The 23,192-nt window shown below is 38.0% G+C and overlaps 4 protein-coding genes across 4 annotated transcripts in view; 1 reads left to right on the top strand and 3 right to left on the bottom strand.

Annotated features, from left to right (window-relative positions):
- Nucleotides 1-6,053: 6,053 nt before the first annotated feature.
- Nucleotides 6,054-23,192, bottom strand: part of LOC310830553 (olfactory receptor 2AP1-like) — a gene marked incomplete at both ends in the record, with an annotated part of 456,446 nt that continues 439,307 nt past the window's right edge. Inside the window, one exon of the mRNA XM_083710334.1 lies at nt 6,054-6,654. Within this exon, the coding sequence (XP_083566460.1) occupies nt 6,054-6,654 (601 nt within the window). The remainder of the gene's footprint in view (nt 6,655-23,192) is intronic.
- On the top strand, nt 14,190-15,050 carry LOC310830843 (olfactory receptor 10A7-like; the record flags this gene model as incomplete). The annotated part of the gene is made up of 1 exon (XM_083710680.1): nt 14,190-15,050. Exon 1 carries the CDS (start codon nt 14,193-14,195, stop codon nt 15,048-15,050), a length of 858 nt encoding a protein of 285 aa, XP_083566806.1. The 5' UTR covers nt 14,190-14,192.
- LOC310830844 (olfactory receptor 9G4-like) lies at nt 16,815-17,662 on the bottom strand (the record flags this gene model as incomplete). Its single annotated transcript, XM_083710681.1, has 2 exons — nt 16,815-17,341; nt 17,491-17,662. 2 exons carry the CDS (start codon nt 17,660-17,662, stop codon nt 16,815-16,817), a joined length of 699 nt encoding a protein of 232 aa, XP_083566807.1.
- LOC310830845 (olfactory receptor 10C1-like) lies at nt 20,928-21,851 on the bottom strand (the record flags this gene model as incomplete). Its single annotated transcript, XM_083710682.1, has 1 exon — nt 20,928-21,851. One exon carries the CDS (start codon nt 21,849-21,851, stop codon nt 20,928-20,930), a length of 924 nt encoding a protein of 307 aa, XP_083566808.1.

Below are 23,192 nucleotides of genomic sequence, written 5' to 3' on the forward strand. Positions count from 1 at the left end.
CAATTGATTCATGCCTCTATGCTTCTAACATTTAGAAAACTTTTCTGAAGCCCTAAATTTATATCATGGGGGGCAGGGATTATAGTTTTCTTCAGGTATCAATCTTCCTCTTTTAATGACTTTGTTCAGGTTTGGGGGTTTTTTGGAACCAATGATCAACACTATGAATATTAAATATAGGAGTAGAAAACAAAATAAAATAGCAATTGATAACTTGTGAAGTGGTGGAGTACTGCAGTTCCTCTAAGTGTTTACAGAGATCGGAAATTAATTTCAAACTTCAAAATTTTGAATGCTCATCACAAGCATTCCCCTTCATAGAATATTTCCTACTATGCCTATATTTTAAGTGACGCACAGTGTAAATTAATAATGAAGAGTCTTCTTCAGTAAAGGAACAAAAGCTTTACTGAGTTAAAGCTTGTTTGCAAATAAACAGCATACTGAACAAAAGATTAAACTAGCTTCAGAACATACACAGATTACAGGCTTCATTTCTGAGTCAGGCTCCATACACACACTGACTCCACCCTGCTCAGGCCCCACAGAGTCTCCAAACTGTCTGCCTGCAAGCAGATACACATACAATGGTACCTTGGGTTAATTACTTAATTCGTTCCGGAGGTCTGTTCTTAACCTGAAACTGTTCTTAACCTGAAGCACCACTTTAGCTAATGAGGACTCCTGAGAACTGCCAGAGCCCTATTTCTGTTCTTATCCTGAAGCAAAGTTCTTAACCCGAGGTACTATTTCTGGGTTAGCAGAGGCTGTAACCTAAAGCATCTGTAACCCGAGGTACCACTGTACTTAAACAGAGAATGAGTCATCCTCACATGAGTCATAGTGATTAAGTATACAGAGGGATTCTGCAGCTTTTCAGCATTTCACAACATTTCTAGACTCCTTTACTGCTCTCTTTATTGCTTCTGCTCTCAAATACCTTTGTCACATGACATTAAGTGCACCCCATATTTAAAGCCCAGGCCTTTGTTTGAAATGAGCTTCTTACTGCCCACCTCTCACCACAGAAGCAATGCCAGAAAGAAGGCAATGGTAACATAGGCACAGATATCAAGAAAGAAATCTTCTTAACTAGGGCTGAGAAATCTGTGGTTCACCAGATGCCCATCATCCCCACCAAGCATGGTCAATGGGCAGGAATATTGGGATCTGTAGCCCAGAAGCATTTGAAAGGCTGTGGATGCTGGGACGCACCAGATGCTGTTGGACTGAAACTCCCATCCCCCTCAAACAATATAGTCAATGTTCAAGCATTATGGGCTGTAGTAGAGAAACATTGGGAGGACTTCAGGTTTCCCATCCTTGTAGAGGAATTAGGAATGAGAGAGAAATTTGGTGCAGTTAGTATTTTAATGCAAGCCGAAATAATTCACACTTTCCAAAACAATATGCAAACCAAAATGCAGCTAAACTTCAAAATAACTACTTCAATTTTGTAATTCAGTTCTCCAACCAAATAAGGCTCTGATATTTGAGATTTGGAGGGAGGCCATGCATTGTTCATTAATTAATTACATGTATATACCTCCCTTCATCAGAGGGTCAGAAGGTATTTTACAGTATAAAACAAGAATAACAGAATAACAAAGAAAACAATGACGCTTGCCCCACGCCCCCACTTTAAAAGGCCATGGATTTTTAAAATTGTTTTCACCTAGCACCTAAAGCTATGTAATGAAGGTACCAGGTGAGTAGGAAAGGTAAGGGAGTTGGCTCTGGTTGTATATATCAGAGCTGGGAAACCTACAACCCTTCAGGTGCTGCTACTCCCCTCTCCCCTGATGCTTTGCCATGCTGACTTGGAATGATGGGAGTTGGAGTACAATATGATCTGGAGGCCCATAGGTTCCGCAACTCTGGCATATATGAACTAAACAGACATTACAAAGACCACAAGTTTCCAGTACTCTCTCTTTGGAAACCTGAAAGTTTAAAAGATTTATTGTTGTATAACAAAGGAAGAAGTTTTTGAATACTGGAAGAGGAAATCAATGTTCCTTTTCCTCCTTTCAGAAAGAACCCTGTATAGTGAACTATGCAGGGTGTATAACTTTATTATGAACCAACCCACCCCAACTCTAAGCCATGATATTGTGTTAGTGCTCAAGCAGACCAATCCGCCATTCCACCTCCCAATAACACCCTCAGTATTCCAGACATCTTAGAAAACTGAGCATACATATGGTAGCTCTGAGAAGTATGAAAGGACTAGCTTCTGTTTACTGTGACCTTATTTTGAAACTGATAGGCATAGGGCCACCAGTATTTGGTATTAGAAGAACACAATTGTTCCTAATATTTTCTAATATGCTATGATATCACATAATATTCATAGATATTTTTACATGGAGTGTGAACAAAAGAATGTGTTAAGTACCTCTGTGCTAGATGAATGAGGAAGTGGAAGTTTACGGAAGGTCCAATTTCTATTATTTGTTGGTCCTGGAAGAAAGCTATACCTTTTCCATTCTTTTTCCAATATTCATGATATTTGGCTCACTTAGCCTACATTTTCTTAGTTCCTTGTGTAATTTCTGCATCTGATGGTTTCACATTTCTCGTTTCATCAACAAGAGGAAGCCTCCCCTTGACTGTTATTTATTCTTGGGGAAAATAGGTTGCTTTGTAATAATTTATTGGCAGTGGATGCAGAGAGATTGCCAATTATTAGTTATGAACTCCAGTGAGAATTCAGGCAAACAAAATGAACTTAGACTGAAATAACATGGGGACGTTGCATTATTAAAGGAAACCCCTAAAGATCGTCCTTTGGACCAATTCACATAATGTGGGTACACTATTTCATTTCTCACCATTTGATTGGGGATTCCCAGCTGATTTGGTACACTAATTTCATTCTGAAACACTCTGTTTCAGTGGGATTTTGTAAGATTCTATAATGACCCCACCATGTATTTTGAGTATAGGTGTACTTAAATACTTTAAATACTTTAAAAAGTAATTTAAAAAGTACTTTTGAGTAGTACTTTAAAAGTTTAAGGTTGGAAGAGTTTCAACTTCTCTGCCGTTTTGTTCAAACTACATGGGTATTACAAAGGGAAAAACAAAAATTGAAGATAAAAAAGAAAGAAAGAAATGGATTGAAATTTAAAATCAAATTTTGTACAGGGAAAGGAATAGGAATTTGTATATTGGACATCCTGCAAACCAGGGATGGGGAACTTGTGGCTTCCAGATGTTGATGGACTTCAACTCGGAGCAGCCCCATCAGCATACTCAATGGTTTTGGATTATGGGAATTGGAGTCCTACATCACCAAGAAAGCCACAGGTTCTTTATCTTTCCTGTATACCAGCCTTGATTGAGATATTTACAATGTGGCATTGTACTATTTTTTGTGTTTGCTATACATCAATACAAGTGCTACAGAGGACATTGTATAACAACATAATTAAAAAAATTCACTGATAATTTTAATTTTTTGCATGCATTCCGTTTTATTTATAAACATGAAGTAGACTGCCAATCCTGATTCACAAATGCCCTTCCAACACTTTTGTAGCAGCCTTTCCAGGACTTCCTTTACATCCTTGTTTCTCAAACTGTATATAAGAGGGTTAGCTATGGAGGGAAGGACTGTGTAGGGACAGAAACAATTTTATTGAAATATCTCATAGATTCCCTGCTTATTGTGAACAGAAGAAAATATTAAAAGGCCCTTTGCTTCTCCTGGTCATCTGATATCATTGCCTCTTTCACTCCCTTAAAATTCCGCAGGCACTCACAGCCATTCCGTTTTATCGTATGTCTGTAATATCATAAAAGCCAATCTTTGTAAGGTCATGAAATTAAGTTGCACTTTAACTTTTCATGGATGGAATTTGGGGGGAAAGCGAGGCTTATAGGCAAGACGGGATATATATATATATATTATAAGGTCCTTTGCTTCTCCTGAAGTCATCTGATATCATTGCCTCTTTCACTATCAGTAGTTATGCATGCCTACATATGTAAAGCAGTTTTGTTTGTAAACAAAGCATAAATTGTATCAGAATGGTAATTATTTACAAAAAAATAATGAAAAAAAATTACAATTTTTTACTTAAAATATAAGTTATGTATCAAAACTAACAGGTTTCACAAATATGATAGACTTTATGACACGTTTTCTTAACATCAAAACACTGACAGTGGTACCTCAGGTTACAGACGCTTCAGGTTACAGTCTCCGCTAACCCAGAAATAGTACCTCGGATTAAGAACTTTGCTTCAGGATGAGCACAGAAATCACACCGTGGCAGTGCGGCAGCAGCGGGAGGCCCCATTAGCTAAAGTGGTACCTCAGGTTAAGAACAATTTCAGGTTAAGAACAGACCTCCAGACCGAATTAAGTTCTTAACCTGAGGTACCATTATATTAATCTTTCCTCAAACACCTATCCATTAAAAAAAACCAACTTTTGGATAATTAAAAAAATATAAGAACTCATATTAGGTAGTCAAAAAAAGTAATTTAAACAAAATGCTTATAAAAAATAAGATAATTTCTTAACGTTTAGCTTCTATTGCACATTATATCCACTTAAGTCAGCAGAAAAAGTATAAATAGGTGATGTTCGAGATGTGCCCTTTGAGAAATTTGGTTTTGACAACTGCAAAATAACATCCTTGAAATCAATGCTTGCCTTATCGTCCACAATGGGGAAGACAAACATACAAGATCCTGTTTTTTTCCTGAGATATGACACTTGATAATCAGTCATATTCTAGACAGCATATTAAAAAGTAGAGACATCACCTTGCCAACAAAGGTCCGTATAGTAAAAACTATGGTTTTCCCAGTAGTGATGTATGGAAGTGAAAGCTGGACCATAAAGAAGGCTGATCGCCGAAGAATTGATCCTTTTGAATTATGGTGCTGGAGGAGACTCTTGAGAGTCCCATGGACTGCAAGAAGATCAAACCTCTCCATTCTTAAGGAAATCAGCCCTGAGTGCTCACTGCAAGGACAGATTGTGAAGTTGAGGCTCCAATACTTTGGCCACCTCATGAGAAGAGAAGACTCCCTGGAAAAGACCCTGATGTTGGGAAAGATGGAGGGCACAAGAAGAAGGGGACGACAGAGGGCGAGATGGTTGGACAGTGTTCTTGAAGCTATGAACATGAGCCTGATCAAACTGCGGGAGGCAGTGGAAGACAGGAGTGCCTGGCGTGCTCTGGTCCATAGGGTCACGAAGAGTCGGACACGACTAAACGACTAAACAAATCAGTCATATTATGTTTAGAAATTGAATGGAGTGGGCAAAACCTCTAGGGCAAAGTCCAGTTAGTATGTCATTAGTGAAACCACAGAAGGTGTGATCCAACAGTGATTGTGGCTCATCTCAGCTACATATTTGCTAGTCCTTTGGCAAGGTAAAATTAAGGTATAGAAAGCTTTTCCTGACATGATGTTCCCTGCATAATGATATAAAAGACAACTCCCTATTCTAACAGAATGTCTGGCAATATGTTACAAGGGAAACCTGGAAATTTTGCAGAACATTCATTTTGATAGAGTCGCACATTTATTTGCTTATCTGAGAGTTGAGAAGCTTATTCTTCCACTAGATATTCACAAATTATTGTGCACTGTGATTTGCTTTATTTCATTTTTCTTACAAAACTGATTTATTGATCTCATATATATACCATACTGGCGCAAATATAAGCTGCACCCAAATATAAGTCACACCTTTAAAATTCAAGGGGAGGGGCAGAGAGAGAAAAAGACAATACCCAAAAATAGGCTGCTCCCTTAGAATTCTGCAGGGACTCACACCCGTTTCATTTTACCATATGTTTGTTTCAGCAGTGATATTGTATAAGCCAATTTTTGTAAGGTCACAAATTTAACTTGCACTTTAACTTTTCATGGTCGGAATTTGGAAAAAAAGCGAGGCTTATAAGCAAGGCGGGATGGGGATAACCAAAAGACGGTATATATAACAACAACAGCCATATCACAACTATTATCACTTTGACAGTAAACACTTATGGAGACAAATGACAGTACTTAGAATGTTGCTTCTTTTACACATTCACAAGCTTCTTAGCAATTGCTTTGCATAATACAATGCTACCAATATTATTTCTCAATGCATCTTTTACTTCTTTGTTTCTCAGGCTGTATATAAATGGGTTGGCCAGAGGGGGCAAAACTAAATACAAGAGAGAGGAAAATTTTTGCATCTCTCCGTTGCCTTCCCCCTTTGGTAGCATATACACAATCATTAGTGAACCATAAAAGATCGAAACGACAATCAAGTGAGAGGAGCAGGTGGAAAAGGCCTTTTGCCTCCCTGTGGTGGAAGGGATTTTCAAGATGGCAACAATTATATATACATATGATGTTAAAGTTAAAAGAAAAGGAGGGAGTGTGAATATAATAGCCACAATGAAACCCAACATTTCCATCAAGCTGGTGTCACTGCAAGAGAGCTTAAGGAGTGGGAAGTAGTCACAAAAGTAATGATTAATTTCATTGGGGCCACAAAACGTTAACTGCAACATCAGACTGAGTAATATCAGGAAAGCTATAAATCCATTGATCCAAGATGCAACCGCTAATTGGATGCAAGTCCAGGTGTTCATTGTTGTAAAATAATGCAGTGGTTTACAGATTGCTAGATACCTATCATAAGACATCACACAAAGTAAATAGCATTCTGCAGCAATCAAGGAACCACAGAGATACCACTGCATAAAACAGCTGGTGACAGAAAGTCTTCCATCTCCGGTGGAGAGAGACGAAAGCATCCGTGGAAATACATTGGAACTATAGCAAGCCTCCAAGAAGGATAGGTTCCCCAGGAAGAAATACATTGGTGTATGAAGATGCTGATCAAAAACAATAAGGACAACAATGAGAGTGTTTCCAGCCATCATCACAACATAAATTACTAGAAATGTCAGGAAGAGAAGTGTCTGAACTTCGTAGAATTCCCCAAATCCCAGGAGGATGAATTCCTCAATCCCTGACTGGTTTTCCAACTTCATCTAATTGAGAAACGTCAGATCCTATTCAAAAAAGGAATAACAAAAAATAGAAATAATTGATGAGTCCATTGTCACATTAGTGCAAGAGGTTTGGTATACAAGTGGTAGAGCTTGTGTATTAGTGTCATTGAATATAGTGACAACAGTTCGTCTTGGCTTTGTGTAAGATCTTTCACCAGTTCAGGGCACTGATTTAGCTGTTATGCTACACCATAGATACTCTGAAATGTTATATCATTAGTTAGTAGTGGAAAAAACATTAGCAAAAGGAATTTCACCTAACATATCTTGCTGTTCTCTTTTCCATCATGATAATGCATATTCAGATAATAATAATAATAATAATAATAATAATAATAATAATAATACATCCTACCTCATTTTCAGACATTTATTTTATCATTTATTAAAGGAAAATTTCGTTCAAAAAAATAATCAATTATAATTGGAAACGAAATGAGGTACTATTCTCTAACATTATTTCCTGCACTATTAATCCATGCCTCTACAATTCTAACATTTAGAAAACTTTTTTTAAATCCTAAATTGATATATAAGTAATTCACATCCTAACAAACAAACAAAAAACAAACAAAACCTATAGTTTTCTTCAGGTATCCGTCCTGCTCTTTTAATCCCTTTGTTGATGTGTTTTCTTTTTTTTTCTTTTTTGGAGTGGTTGGGACCAATGATCAACACGATGAATATTACAAATAGGAGTAGAAAATGAAATAAAATAACCATTGATAACTTTTGAAGTGGTGAAGTTCTTCAGTTCCTCTAAGTGTGCACAGAGATCAGAAATAAACCTCAAACTGCATTATTTCAAATGCTCATCACAGGCATTCCTCTTAATAGAATATTTCCTATTAGGCCTATATTTTAGTTACAACCCATATTTTAAAGTCCAGTTCTTTATTTGAAATGAGCTCCTTGCTGACTGCCCACCTCCCACTGCAAAAGCAAAGCTAGAAAAACAGAAATGGCAACATAGACACAGATGTCAAGAAAGAAATCTTGTTAACTAAGGCTGGGAAATCTGTGGTTCACCAGATGCCCATCATCCCCACCAAGCATGGCCAATGGCCAGGAATATTATGATCTGTAGCCCATTTGAAAGGCTATGGGTGCTTTGACAGACCAGATGCTGTTGGACTGCAACTCCCATCACCCTCAAGCAACATAGTCAGTGCTCAAGTATGATGAGCTGTAGTAGTTGAGAAACACTGGAAGGGTATCAGGTTTCCCATCCTTGTAGAGGAATTAGGAATGAGAGGGCAATTTGGTTTAGTTAGGATTTTAATGCAAGCCTAACTAATTCACACTTTAAAAAACAATAGGCAAACCAAAATGCAGCTGAATTTTGAAATCTGAGCTTCTTCCAATTTTGTAATTCAGTTCTCTAACCAAATATCATGTACAACATGTGGATATTTGGAATGAAAATGCATGTATAAGTGAAAATAACATTCAAAATGTTATAAAAATTGCTTTTTGTAATGTGTATATCAGTCAGAAATGAATACCTAAAAATGCCCTAAAATGGTCACAGATGTTTTTGACGACACATATATAAAGCATGCAAACAGATGCAGGAATGTGAAGAACCAGCAAGACTGGGAAAGTGATAGCTTCATTCATAATTAAGAGTAATAAACATTTACCTTTTGATGATATTTCTCAGTAGTATTTTACTGATCCATGTTATCTGTTTATTGAGAATATAAGAAGGCATTCTAAGTCTCTTCCTTCTCCTTGAGTGATCCAATATCACAGTCCTCTTGATATAGGGATTTATGCATGCAGACAATGTGTATCTGTTTTGATGTCCTGTGTGGCACATCTTGTGTTGTACAAATATTAAGATGGCAAAACCTGTGCTTTTAAGCAAAAGAAATCAGCATTTACTGTCTCAGCCCTACCAGAACAGCAACACTCTAGAGACATTTACTTTAAGTTCATACACTATTTAAAAAATATTCTGCTCAAGGGAATATAGTCTATAATGACAAAATGTAGCTCTCCCAGGATCCTTGTTTTATTACGAGGTTAACAGAGTCATCTGTGAAACAGAATCTTGCAAAGAACACAAAAAACCTAATAATGTACAAGATAAGGGACAATTAGTCCCCAAAATCCTGAAAGAAGACTCAAGATATGAAATGGTCGAAAGGTTATATTTATTAAAAGATAACAAAATGGAAGATCTTCTATTCATATAAACCAAACTGATTCAATGAAACAAATTGAATCTCAACAGTCAGGGGAAGTCTCAATTTATTTAGTTAGTTATTAAATATTATGCATCATTTATTTATAAAAAAGACCCTCAAAGTAGTTTACACATTTAATAAAACAATGAAAGTATCAATTAAAGATGATTTCTGATAGAGAGAGATAATGTCTTGATAACAAAGGAGTTGGGGGGCATTAGGGGGCTCATTGGAAGATGGCTGACAATAACATCTCTCCGACCCACACGACGTAATTTGGAGGCTATGATGGGAGTAATTAGCCTCCCTACCCCCCCCAGGATGGTGGGGGGGGGACTGCCCTTGCCCGCTGTGCCCTATACCACCCCCGAATTTGTGGTGATGGGGGCACTAGGCACAAAGCCCTCCTGTGGGATTTCGGCACTCCTGGACGCCGTCCCTGATCCGCGCCACTAGCTGCAAGAACTTCAGAAGAAACAATTTGGATGAAGGAATGCACATATCTCAAGGAAGAAGGGGGAGTAAAAACTGCTAACAGAAGAGATCTCTGATAAAACAAGACAAGAATAAAACATGAGAAGATACGCCAAGATACGGTATGGCAAATGACTGATGGGGGAGGGGGGGAAACTTTCCTTTCTTTCCTTATGTGATTAAACAAGAATCCCCTCCCCTCACGAGTCAGAATTGTTGTTTTAAGGACTTAAGCTGCGGATTTAAGGCTGTGTGGAGATAAACTTTCGAACCAAAGCATGTTTTAAGAAGAGCGTGGAATGTATAAGAGCTTTGGAATGACGCAGTTAAAAATGCCATCACCATATTGGGAAGTTCTGTCGGAGGACTTAAGTCTGAGAGGAGAAATAGAGAAATAGAACTGTTTTTATATTGTGGGTGAAACTCCTCAGTGGGACTTAAGAATGACAGTTCTGTAATTAATGATGGAAAGAGCGATGTTATCTATGAAGGTGATGATATATGGAAACCATCTCGATTTGAGGATTGGAAGAACGGAAAATTCACACAGGATTATTATTGGTGTTTATCGGCTTAAGGAGATCATAAAGAAAAAAGAGAAAATATATGAACAAGATGTGATGTGGAAACTGCAAGATAAGACTGGATAGAATTATGAACTCTGTTTGGACTGATTTGGATTGATTTGGACATTAATGCAGTAGCAAGAAGATGATCAGAATCCCCCTTCGGATCTTGAAATACTGGTCCCCCCAACAAAATTTAAAATTCAGCTTTGTAATTTGGAATTTATGTGATGTGATTTAATTTGATTTGATTGGCCGGTTAATAAAAATTATTTAAAAAAAAAAAAAAAGATAACAAAGGAGTGTAGTTAATTAAGAAGATTTATTGCAAAAATAGAGTACACCGGAGCGGTGATCACAGCAGTCTGCCCATAAATCAAAGATGTCCCTTCTAAGAAGGGTGTTTCCGGTGAGACCAGAAACAGCTGAACTTCCTCTTGTGATGAATTCTGTCTTGAAGACCCCCCCATACATCTAGACCTTGGACTGAGGGGGTTAGCTGCCACCTCTTCCTCCTTCTCTGAAACAGTGCTTCCATGGTCCTTCCCGCTCTCTGAGCTGCTTTCATTTCTAGCCCTGCATTTTGTCCTTCACTAGTGCACTGGCAAGCTGCCAGCTGACTCTCTGCAACTCTGCTATCAGTTGACATTCCTAAGGGTGGGGGAGTTCTCTCTAGGCTATAAGCATCCTGTCTTGCAGATAACCCTCTCTCTTCCTGGCTACTTCCTTCACTGGGAGCTGGTTGCCAACTTTCCCTGGGGGCTGGCTCATTCATGACAGATAATATCTGACATAAGGTCAGTGTGAACTGAAATACACCCAGGAGTGATTGTATAGTGGTCGGTGCCATGCTGCCACTTTTCAAACAGTGTTGTTGCTGCTGCTTACGAGGATGATGAAGGGTGGGGCAGGGAGGTGGCAGGTTAGGGTTCCACAGCTGCACCAAAGGGAGTTGCAGATTGGCTCCTCTGGTGCACTCACATAACTCCAACACCCTGACATCCTTCAGCATCACAGCAAGTGACAGCAATGCATTACTCTAAGCACACAATATGCAGCTGGAAATAAAACATTTTATGTGTGTCATAAAGTGTATTATACAAATGTGACACTAGATGACAATGGTGAGCTATGGGAAATTCAGTATTTTGTTTTCAAAATGTTTTTTAAAAAAGCATTTTCACAGCATTTTTTTTATATGTGTCTAGATTCTACCTTGTATACACCTGCATCTCTAGTATGCTTTCCTCTAGTATGGTCCAAAAACAATACTGGAAAGTCAACATTCGGTACTCATTAATGGCTGTTTCTTATCAGATCTCTATGAAATGTAGACTTCTAAAGCTAATTTCATTCTTCTCTCATGTATCTTGAATTTCTGACCAATCCCACCCACCAGTTTTTGTAGTTCCTTAGGATGCCAGCTAAAATCTAAATTCACACATCAATAGCTTGTGCTAGAGGTGTATATGATTGTCATTGTATGATTTTGTATGATTGTCATTGAATATTGACTGGTGACTTTACTCAAGACGAGACACAATTCTCCAAGTTCCTTTATTTTCATTTTCTTTCAGGGATGAATGCTGTACCTCTTCCATGCTTGAGTACCCATCATTTTTGGGTAGCAGGGGCTGGAATCCATCAATGTCTGTATGTGTGTGTTCCCTAACCCTGAAGAACATGATGCTAAGCTAGTGCTAATATGATCTGTATCTTGGTTGAATGGCGACTAGGTAAGAGCAGGAAATGAAAGGTCATAAAGCTAGCTTCCTCAAAATGTTATACAAAACATTTTCATGATTTGGAAATAACACCTTGACTGCATGTCCCAATTATTCTCCAAATAGTAAGCTAAAGATCACCTAATGAGATCATCTAAATTATCTAAAACTATTTTTGAATTGCTATTACAAAATTTACCCCCTGAGATGTCCAATTAAATATAATTTCTAGAAGATTTACAAATTAAGGCATCTAGTAATATCTGGAGAAAATCCCATGTTTGCATGTTGTAGGATAAATAATGCACTAGGCAAAATGGTGTCCATTTCATTTTTCACACATCATACAATAAGCTCAAGAAGACAGAGGACTGATGCACACCATCCATGAAAATATAAGGAATTTTATTATTATTATTATTATTTGGAATCTGGATCTTTAAAAAAATCAAACTGAACAGGAGCTCTGGATATGCTTTTCATCACATAAAGGTACAAACAAAATGCAACTAGATATATATTTTTTAAAAATGAACTTCTGCTACAGAAGGTTAGAGTTCTGTTCAAGTCCCATTCAAGTGCATCTGAAAGGAGGTTGTTGGTTGTTTGTTTTTTTTTAAAAAGCAACAAACCAACAACAACCACCAAAATTCACAATCATAGAGCTATATCCCATGTTGAAAGAACAAAATAGATCTTTCCCTCCTCATCTTCCTTCTCACTCCTCCAGATGTTTGGGAAGCCTACAAAACACTCTGGGCTATCATTGTGAAAGCTGCCTTCCTTTTGCCCCCATTATCTTTCTGTATTCTCATTGTCTAGTTAATACATATTTTGTTTGCTCTTTCAGAAAGACTATGACTACTTTTATAACCAAAATGAAGGCAACCTGTTCTTTGATAAATTGCAGCTCCAAATTATATACTCACTTACCCTAATAAAAATTATGGAGATTGCTTCTCTACAGATATGTAAAGAATGGCATTGCAATTGACACTTTGTAGGAAGCATGTTTTGTTTTTGTTTTTTGACATTTGACATTCATAATTAACTTAGTGCAGGTTATCTTCTTTCATCTTTCCCTACTTTTTGAGTACTTGTGGGTCTGGAAGACCATTTTCATCCAACAAATAAAGTATTCATGAGATAATATACAATGGGTGAAGAATCAGAGATAATATGTGTGAGTCTTATCAGTCATTAAAATTGTTTCTCAAACATTAGGCATGAAGATTCCTTCTATATGGGGAGGTGATCTCACCCATCACCTGTGGAAGCATGCAGCACACCTTCACTGATTGCAAAAGAAATAACCAGTCAGCACTATAACTCCTGACCTAATTTGTGGTGACTATGTCCAGTTGTCCAGTTTTTGTTTACTCCTTAAAACTTATTGTATTCTGTCAGAGTTGCTGCTGATGGTGATTGCATGTACAAGTGAAATAATATAAAAGAGAGGACTTGCTCATGTGGAAGAACTGAATGGAGATAAAGATTCATAAATAATTCTAGAGAATGCCACTGAGACCAAATAATCTTTTTCAGATGGTAAGCAAACTGAATTGCATATTTTACATCAGTGCATTAAAAAAACCTTAAATGCATCAATAACATTTATTATTAATTTACTAAAGGAGCTCTACATTACATTTGTAATTAACTTAAATGAATTCCTGATTTCAACTCTATTTTTATTCAAGCCATGGCTTGGGGTGTTAAGTTTTTAAACATCTGCCAAGAGGCTGCCTTTAACACCCACTTCTTGCAGAAACATAAGCAGGTGATAATGTAGATTGCAAGGAATCCCAGAAACAGAAGGACCTGCAGATTCTTCAGCTCTCGGAATCCCAGAAGGATAAACTGAGTGACATGAGTTTGATTTTCCCTTACAGGCACTTCCATTCATTTCATTTCCTTTGTCTTATGATTCCATTTATAAAGAGGATTTGGGTGCTGCAGTAGAATAATCAACATTGTTACTATATTACAAATAACCAGGTTTTCAGAAATTCAGCACATTTGCAATGTAATTCATTTGTTGCACGCTCCTTGCCAGCCCCGCATTTCCACATCACCACAGTTTCAAAACTATTTTTACTGACAATTCTGAAAAACTGACCTCACCTTCAGAAGCAGTTTGGTTAGCAGGAATCAATAGGTGAACCTTTTTGAGACATTAAGATAACCATTGTCACCATGGCAGGGAATCTTCTCATTCTTGTGCTTGTAGTTAGTGATCAACACCTTCATACCCCCATGTACTTTTTCCTTGGAAACCTATCTTGTTTAGAGATCTGCTACAGCTCAACACTCATCCCTGTATTGCTTACCACTCTCTTGTGGGATGGAAAGGTCATTTCATTTGAGAGCTGCTTCCTGCAGTTATTTTTCTTTGGCTACTGTTTGGGTGCAGAATGTTATTTGCTTTCTGTGATGTCCTATGACAGGTATTTAGCAATATGTAAGCCACTGCATTATGCAACCGCTATGAACACCAGGAAGTGTGTCCAATTAGCAGCCGTGTCCTGGACAAATGGTGTCATAGGCATTTCCATAATCATGGCTGCTATGCTGCAGCTTACATACTGTGGCCCCAATGAAATCGATCACTATTTCTGTGATTCCGTTCCACTTAAAAAACTTTCATGCAGTGACACAAATTTGGTAGAGCATGTAAATTTAACTTTGCTGTTTATATACACTATGCCTCCATTTCTACTGACTCTAGCATCCTACATATACATTATAAGGGCAATCTTAAGAATCTCATCGACCACTGGAAGGCAAAAGGCCTTCTCCACATGTTCCTCTCACCTCATTGTTGTTTCAACTTACTATGGCTCTTTAACAGCTGTGTATCTCTTACCAAAGTCCTCTTCAATTAACAAGGCCTTTTCTCTTTTGTATACAATTCTTCCTCCTCTAGTAAACCCCCTCATATATAGCCTGAGAAATAAAGAGGTGAAGAGGGCCTTCAGAAAGGCAAAAAATAGGATAGCAAATTTCAAAATATTTCAAAATGTGCTAGCTAACTTGTTTAGCGTTAAAGATTAGTGGGGGGGGGGGGGAGGAATAGGAAGACCAGGGAGGGAGTTGATCAATACTGCCCTGCACCTGAAACCTGATCTGGGCACAACTTGCCACACCCAAATCTCATCCAAATCAGTTTTTTGGGCAGTGGAGCTAATGTGTAATTAGGGTTTTTTAAACCCCTAACTAAACATACAGTCAGGAGGGACATGGAAGAAGGAGATGCTGATTCACATCCACTGCCACCAGACTGAGAACAGACCTGACTTGGTCCAAGCCTGGATCTCTCAAAATTGACCTGATTCAGTTCAAGATTTAGGCTTTGGGTAAATCTGGCACAAAGTCCTAGTGATCAGATTCAATTGAATCTCTGTGAATTGAATTAATGTGTGTTGACGTGCGGGTCCTTTTGTACTCAGAAGAGGGTAGAATGAGGGTGGATGGAACGGAGTGGGGCATGCATATACGTGCTCTGCTGATATGGGGTGGGAACAGAACCCCCGTGTGAAATTATATATATATATATATTCTCCTTCCTACTACGTTGATGGTGGTTTTGTTCCAAATGGAGATTTATAATGCCACCTACCACAACACCCTTCAGATCAATGGACTAGCTGCTGTAACTTCAACCCAGCTCCAACTTCTTCCCCTTTCTCACTCCAGAAGGAAGAACTTGGAATGGCTGTAGAATGCTCTTCACAGGGAAATACATACCATCATGTTCAGTTTTTAGGTGCCAGGAAAAGACCTTTTCATTCACTAAGGGTTTTAGTAACTAAGCTAGCCTCTGTGATAGTGCTGACCTTTTAGTGTATATGTGGTTGCGAGGGGAAGTAGGTTTTGCCATTATTGTATTACTAGATTACCATTGCATTAAAAATATTCTGACCAATGGATGTTTATAAATAAGAAGAAGGAGAAGAAAATAAGAAGAGCACGGCAGGATCAGACCAAAGGCCCACTGAGTCCAGAATTCTGTTGTGGATATCAGATCCCTGAATTATACTCTCAATAATCAAGGAACAGAAGACTCTGTGTATCAATTCCTGTATTAAAGATATTAAAGGAACATAAAAAACATAGCTGGTGATGTTTCATTACAGATCTCCATTAGTCAATCACCATTTTTGGGGAAATGATACTTCATTGTAAGCGAACACCCATCACAAGACATGTTCTGCAACTTTTATATTTGGACGATGTGGTGGTACTCCCACACTCACAGATAGCATTAAACCGCCTATTGCTACATTTTTTGGAGTATTGCGGATGCACACTAAATTCTAGAAGTCAACAATCATGGTCTTTGCAAAGTCATGGAGTGTGCATAAGTGAGTGGCAAGTGGAAACATTATTGAGCAAGTTAAGTGGTTTAAATTTGTAGGCATTTATTTTCATTATAAGGCTGGCTGGGTCACAGAATTTGCTTTTAATGATGCTAAAGGTAATGTGCAGTGATCACTCATTTTTGTTGATCCAAAGGGAACCAGTATGTTCTGGCAGCCCAGGGGATGTGCAATGCTAAGCACACAACTGCTATATGACTTCCCAGCAAAAGAGGGTGGAATGTTTTCAATTTACATGCCTTGTCTCCTGATTACTAGAATTAGGATATATATAATGGTTCTATGTGGATGTGTTTACATATTTAAGTGGAATACTAACTATGCCTACACAAAATTCATAAGGACTTAGTTCTGTGCAGATATGGTTAGAATTGTAGCCTAAATAGCTGGTAATTTTCCTGAACATCCATTCAGTTTTATTTATAAGAGAAGAGTTCTATTAAATTTTGAATTTCTGATGCATGCATTTCACTTTCAAAATCTTCCCAGCAGCCATTCTCATTGCATCCTTTACATCTTTATTCCTCAGGCTATATATGAGGGGGTTAAGTAAAGGGGGCAGGACTGTGTACAAAAGAGAAAATATTATATTGAAATATCTCACTGTGTCAGTTTTTGGTATCAGATCCACGATAAATATGGCCCCATAGAATATAGAGACAACAATCAGGTGGGAAGAGCAGGTGGGAAAAGCCTTTTGTCTCCCAGTGGTGGAAGGGATCCTCAGGATGGCAGCAATAATATAGATGTAAGAGACCAAGGTTGAAACAAAAGGAGGGAATGTGATTATAAATGCCACAGCAAAGGTGACAAGTTTCACAAGAAATGTATCACTGCAGGATAGTTTTACCAATGGCAGAGCTTCACAAAAGAAATGATCTATTTCATTGTGTCCACAGTACCGTAGTTGTAACATCAAGCCCAAATATATAGAGATGACTGCCATGCTATTGATCCAAGAGCTCCCTGGACACAGGGACCTTACCATTCATCAGTGTTGCATAATGTAGAGGCTTGCATATTGCTAAGAAATGATCATTCATAAGACATCACAGAGAGGAGATAGCATTCTGTACAAACCAAAAAGGAGCCAAAATAAAACTGTGTGAAGCAACCCTTAATGGAAATAGCTTTGGCCTGTGTCACAAGAGCGGATAGCATCTTGGGCAGAATAGTTGAACTGTACATCATCTCCAAGCAGGACAAATTCCCTAGGAAGAAATACATGGGTGTGTCCAGTTGCTGATCAGTCAGTATTAGAAGAATGGTGAGGAAATTGGAGGCCATGGTCAAAATGTAGATCAGTAAAAATGGCAAGATCAGGAAGAATTTAAGATGATGAAGTTCCCCAAATCCCAGAAGGATAAATTCAGTGATTTCAGACTGGTTTCTCTGCATTGTGTTCTCTATCTAACATATATACAGTACTAAAGTGATAGTTGAACATGAGATATGAAGTGCTTCTATAGGAGCATGAACTTCAGGAGCACTTGTTGCACAAATCCCCCAGACAGAAGCCCATCTGTGAAGTTTGCAGTTGCTGAAAAGTGACTATCAGGATGTTGGCAATCAGTGTTAATATGCAATTTGTTTTCTCCCCTGCCCCTGGGCACTTTCCCCCTTTTAAAAATAAATGTTAGCAACAGATAGAACTTCAGATGTCAGAGTTCTTCAAGGAGTAAACTCTGTGATTGCTGTTTGGTTACACTATGTGGTCTTTTTCATAATAGGCATGTTGTGAAATTATCTCATATCCTGAAAAACATTGCAAAGATAAAATTCAATTAATGCTTCCATGAAGGTATAAATTCACAAATGGCACAGTATAAATTCACCTTAAACACTCTCTGTCACACACAAATGGTTTACTGTCGTGGTATAACTTATGGTCTACAATTCCTGATTCTCATAAGAAATAAGGACCAATATTGGTTGGAGGAATATTGGGGGTGGAGGATTTCCAATTACCTTTAGTTAGAGAATGATTACTAAAATGTATTGATTTGGCAGAGATGCGCACAGTCTAAAGAAGAACTGGGTCTCAGTTTACTATTAATGATGGTGCTTTATTTCTTATTAGAATTTTAATTGTGGTTAAATAGGCCTAGATAAGAAATTATGTTTGAAAAATAAATTATTGTATTTGTTTATTTAAATTTTTTTAAAAAAATTTAATTTTTTTTTTAAAAAAAGGATGATATCAAATGTGTCATATAGTATATTCATTTCAAAATAAACATAGCAGACTGTAAGAAATTAAATATATAGTTTTGGCTTACAAATTCATCAGATTTTTAACACCAAATTTTTTACAAGAAGAAATATGATTGGAAATAAAACATACATTTGCTGCTTCACTTTAACAGCAGAGAAGATTACAGCTATTCTAGGATGGGATGAAAGGACTTTCAGTTTAAGATAAGGGTTGAAGGTGCTTTCTGAGTTGCTTATGCTTCACCTCCAGACGCCACAAGTAAAATAAGCTAAGTAGCTTTTTTAATTCAACAGAATATTTATCACACTTGCTCTGTTTATGATTTCTTTCTTTCTTTTATTCTGATCTAATATACTGCCCTGGTGCCCATCTCATCTCTCTCTCTGAAACATTACGGTGGGTGACTAAGTTGTAATAAAGGAAATGTTGTATGTTGGGTGGTGGACATATCTATTAATTAAATGAAGCAGAAGTTAAACCCAGGTGCTTTAACTTTAAAAAAATCCATATACATATATTTTTATATAGGCACATGTGTGCATTTTTATGTACATTAATGCTAATCTTCAATCAAAATTGGTTTTTATTTTAAAGAAAATGCAGTATACATATATTATTATTTGTGTTTTTGAGAATTCTAAAAAATAACCACAAATGTATAGTGTGCAAGATACAGTACCTCTACCACAAGTAAACGGAGAACTGGCATTTGCAGTGGGTCTGTACACTTGCAGGCTCACACTGAATAGAATGCCTACTTGACTTATTTATTGAGGTTTAGACTTACTTAATATTTTGAAGTCTTATCACCTCTGTAATAGTCTTCTTGTCCCTCTGGGCTTGTTTCAGATCACAGAAGGCCCCCTTTGGTTGAAATTTATCATCAAGAAATGGAAATGAATGTATCAAGAGATTTTGGCTATTTGTTGAAGCAGGAATATTGAACATTAGTTATGAACTGCAAGCTGCCAGGGAGTCATATTTTTTGTTCCTTGGGTTCATCTCTCATGCCACACATGCTCCATTTCCCCAAATACAAGTGGTTTATTTTTGGATGTTATGTTAGTTGCTTGCTAATTACAGTGGTACCTTGGTACTCGAATGGCTTGGCTCCCGAACAAATTGGTTTCTGAACGTCGCAAACCTGGAAGTAAGTCTTCCAGTTCATGAACGTTTTTTGGAAGCCGAATGTCCGACGCGGCTTCCACTTCAGTGCAGGAAGCTCCTGCAGCCAATCAGAAGCCACGCCTTGCTTTTTGAACAGTTTCGGGAATCAAATGGACTCCTGGAATGGATTAAGTTTGACAACCAAGGTACCACTGTATACATTTTTGTGAATCATTTTGTTATTTCATGTGATTGTTTTGTATGCTTTTAAATATTTGGCAATGGAACATTTCAAACCTTCATGGGATTCACTGAGAAAGAGAGGCTGGTGTCTATGATGGAGTTGACCATGCTTTCCCACACACCATTCTATAACTCAGGAGTGAGTAACCTGTGGTCTATGCCATCAATATCTTGCTTGACTCCATCTCCCATCCCCTAACCATTGGCCATATTGATATGCCTGAAGGAAGTTGGAGGGCATAACTACACCCATTCTAAAATTTATCAGATCTAAATTGTAATTTTAAACTATTCCACATAATACTCTATAGTTCCACTAGAAAAGAATAGTTGATACCAGGGATCTTTTATGAAGATTAGGTCTAAACATAGTCACTAGTCATGACTATATGAAACATCCAACTGTGGTAGCAATATGCCACTGAATACTAGTTGCTAGGGAGTAAGAGTGTGAGAGAAAGTTGGTATTCATGCCTGCTTATGGGCTTCCCAGATGCATCTAGTTCTCCACTGTAAGAAATGGGATGCTTGACTAGATGGATGTTGGTCTAAATTAGCAGGACACTTTTGATGATCTTAGATCATTAGGGTAATTCTGGCATTTCCATGCACTCTGGTTTCCATCATGGTGTTCTGTTGTGCCAGAAGTGGTTTAGTCATGCTGGCCACATGACCTGGAAAGCTATCTGTGGAAAAATGCCAGCTTCCTCGGCCTGAAAGCGAGATGAGCGCTGCACCTCATAGTTGCCTTTGACTGGACTTAACTGTCCAGGGGTCCTTTACCTTTTTTTTACCTTTCTGACATTTGTGTTCAGAAATATCTATGAAAATTGGATGACTGCTTCTGTACATCCTTATCATAGAAACATAATCAAACATCACACATAAATGTACCGGCAGAACAGGGCTTACAGAACAGGATGTCTAACCAGTATTTACAGCTTAATATTTTCACTTTTTTGTGTACACTTTCATATTTCATATGAGTTAGGGATGAGTGGAAAATACACTTCTGAGAGCAACTCTGACTTCCTTGTTCCTCAAACTGTAAATAAGAGGATTTAACAAAGGTGGCAGGACAGTGTACAAGAGTGAAAGGCTTTTGTCTGTGTCATGGAAATGGCTTTTAGGTTTCAAATACACAGTTATTCCAGAGCCATAAAACAACATCACTACCATGAGATGTGAGGAGCATGTTGAGAAGGCCTTTTGCCTCCCTTCCACAGATGACATCTTGAAAATGGTGGAGGCAATGCACATGTATGACATGAAGATCAATGCAAATGGTATTAGTCCAAGTAAAGCTACCTCTACCAGAGCCATCTTCTCATTTATAGATGTATCTCCACATACAAGTTTGACCACAGCAGGGAAGTCACAGAAGAAGTGGTTAATTTCTTTGGAGTCACAGAAATAAGAGGTAAACACCAGGAAAGTCTGCCCGAGTTGCACTGGAATGGCAGCTAGCCATGAAGCCGCAACCAGCCCAAAGCACACTCTACTGCTCATAATCAGGGTGTAATGCAGGGGCCGGCAAATGGCAACATAGCGGTCATATGCCATGGCAGCCAAGAGGAAGCACTCTGCTGCCCCTGTAATGAGGAAGCCACACATTTGAAAGGCACAACCAACAAATGAAATAGTTTTGTCCTTTGATAGGAGGTTTTCAAGCATCTTGGGAATAATGACTGATGTGCAGCAGATCTCTAGACAGGACAAGTTTCTGAGAAAGAAATACATGGGGCTGTGGAGTGCCTGGTTAGCCAGTGTGACAGCTATTATGAGGATGTTCCCAATCAGGGTCAAAACATAGATGCTTAGGAAAATGGAGAAGAACAAACCCTCCAGACCTGGCAGATCAGAGAATCCCAGTAGCAGGAAGCTATTCACCATGCTCTTGTTGACTCTCATTTGTAAATCTGAGAAAAACAGAAAGAGTCTTTATGATATCAATGTGAGAGACCCAGCATATTTCTAAAAGAAATGGTTCCAGATAATCAGCGGTCCTCTCTAGAGCAGATTTGCAAAGATGTACAAGGGTTGCAGAAGGAATCAGCAAATAAATATATATATTCCTTTTTCTTCTGTTAGTGGCAGCATTTCAAGAACAAAATCTAGTTTATGGAATTCTGGATCAATTGAATAAATTGCTAGGAATTTGGCAGTCTTGATGATTGTAACTGAGTCTATTAGTGTGGTTTTCTCTGACGATACTGACGACCAGGGGCTCATTTTTGAAGGCTCTGATATTTCAGATTCAGAGAGAGATAGTGCATTAATAAATAATTATTTAATTAAATTTATAATACCGCCCTTCATCTGAGAATCATAGGGTACCCTACACTATAAAACAAGTAAATATATAACATAATAACAAACGAAACAACGCTGCCTGCTCCCCCACCCCCAGTTTAAAAAGCCATGGATTGTTTTAATTAGCCAAAAGCTCGAGAAAAGAGAAATGTTTTCAACTAGCACCTAAAGGTGTGTAATGAAGGTGCCAGGTGAGTAGGGAAAATAAGTGAGTTGGCTCTGGTTGTATATATCAGAGCTGGGGAACCTACATCCCTTCAGGTGCTGCTACTCCCCTCTCCCCTGATGCTTTCCCATGCTGACTTGGAATTATTGGAGTTGGAGTACAACATGATCTGGAGGCTCACAGGTTCCACAACTCTGGCATATATAAACTAAACAGACATTACAGAGATCACAAGTTTCCAGTACTCTCTCTTTGGAAACCTGAAACTTTAAAAGATGTATTGTTGTATAACAAAGGAAGAAGTTTTTGAATATTAGAAGAGGAAATCAATGTTCCTTTTCCTCCTTCCAGAAGGAACCCTGTATAGTGAACTATGCATGGTTTATAACTTCATTGTGAACCTACCCACCTCAACTCTAAGCCATGATATTATGTTTGTGCCAAGCAGACCAATAGCCCCATTCCACCTCCCAATAACACCCTCAGTATTTCAGACATCTTAGAAAACTGAGCATAGGTCCTTGTTGGGTTATTATTTAAACCTTCCCCCTGTTTGATTTAGACACTAATATATGTGTGCCTATATGGTAGCACGTAGAAGTATGAAAGCATTGGCTTCTGCTTACTGTGATCTTATTTTGAAACTGATAAGCACAGGGCCACTGGTATTTGGTATTAGAAGAACACAATTGTTCCTAATATTTTCTAATATGTGATGATATCACTTAATATTCATAGATATTTTTACATGGAGTGTGAACAAAAGAATGTGT

This window comes from Podarcis gaigeae, assembly GCF_964106915.1.
Source record: "Podarcis gaigeae genome assembly, chromosome: 13".
NCBI lineage: Eukaryota > Metazoa > Chordata > Lepidosauria > Squamata > Lacertidae > Podarcis > Podarcis gaigeae.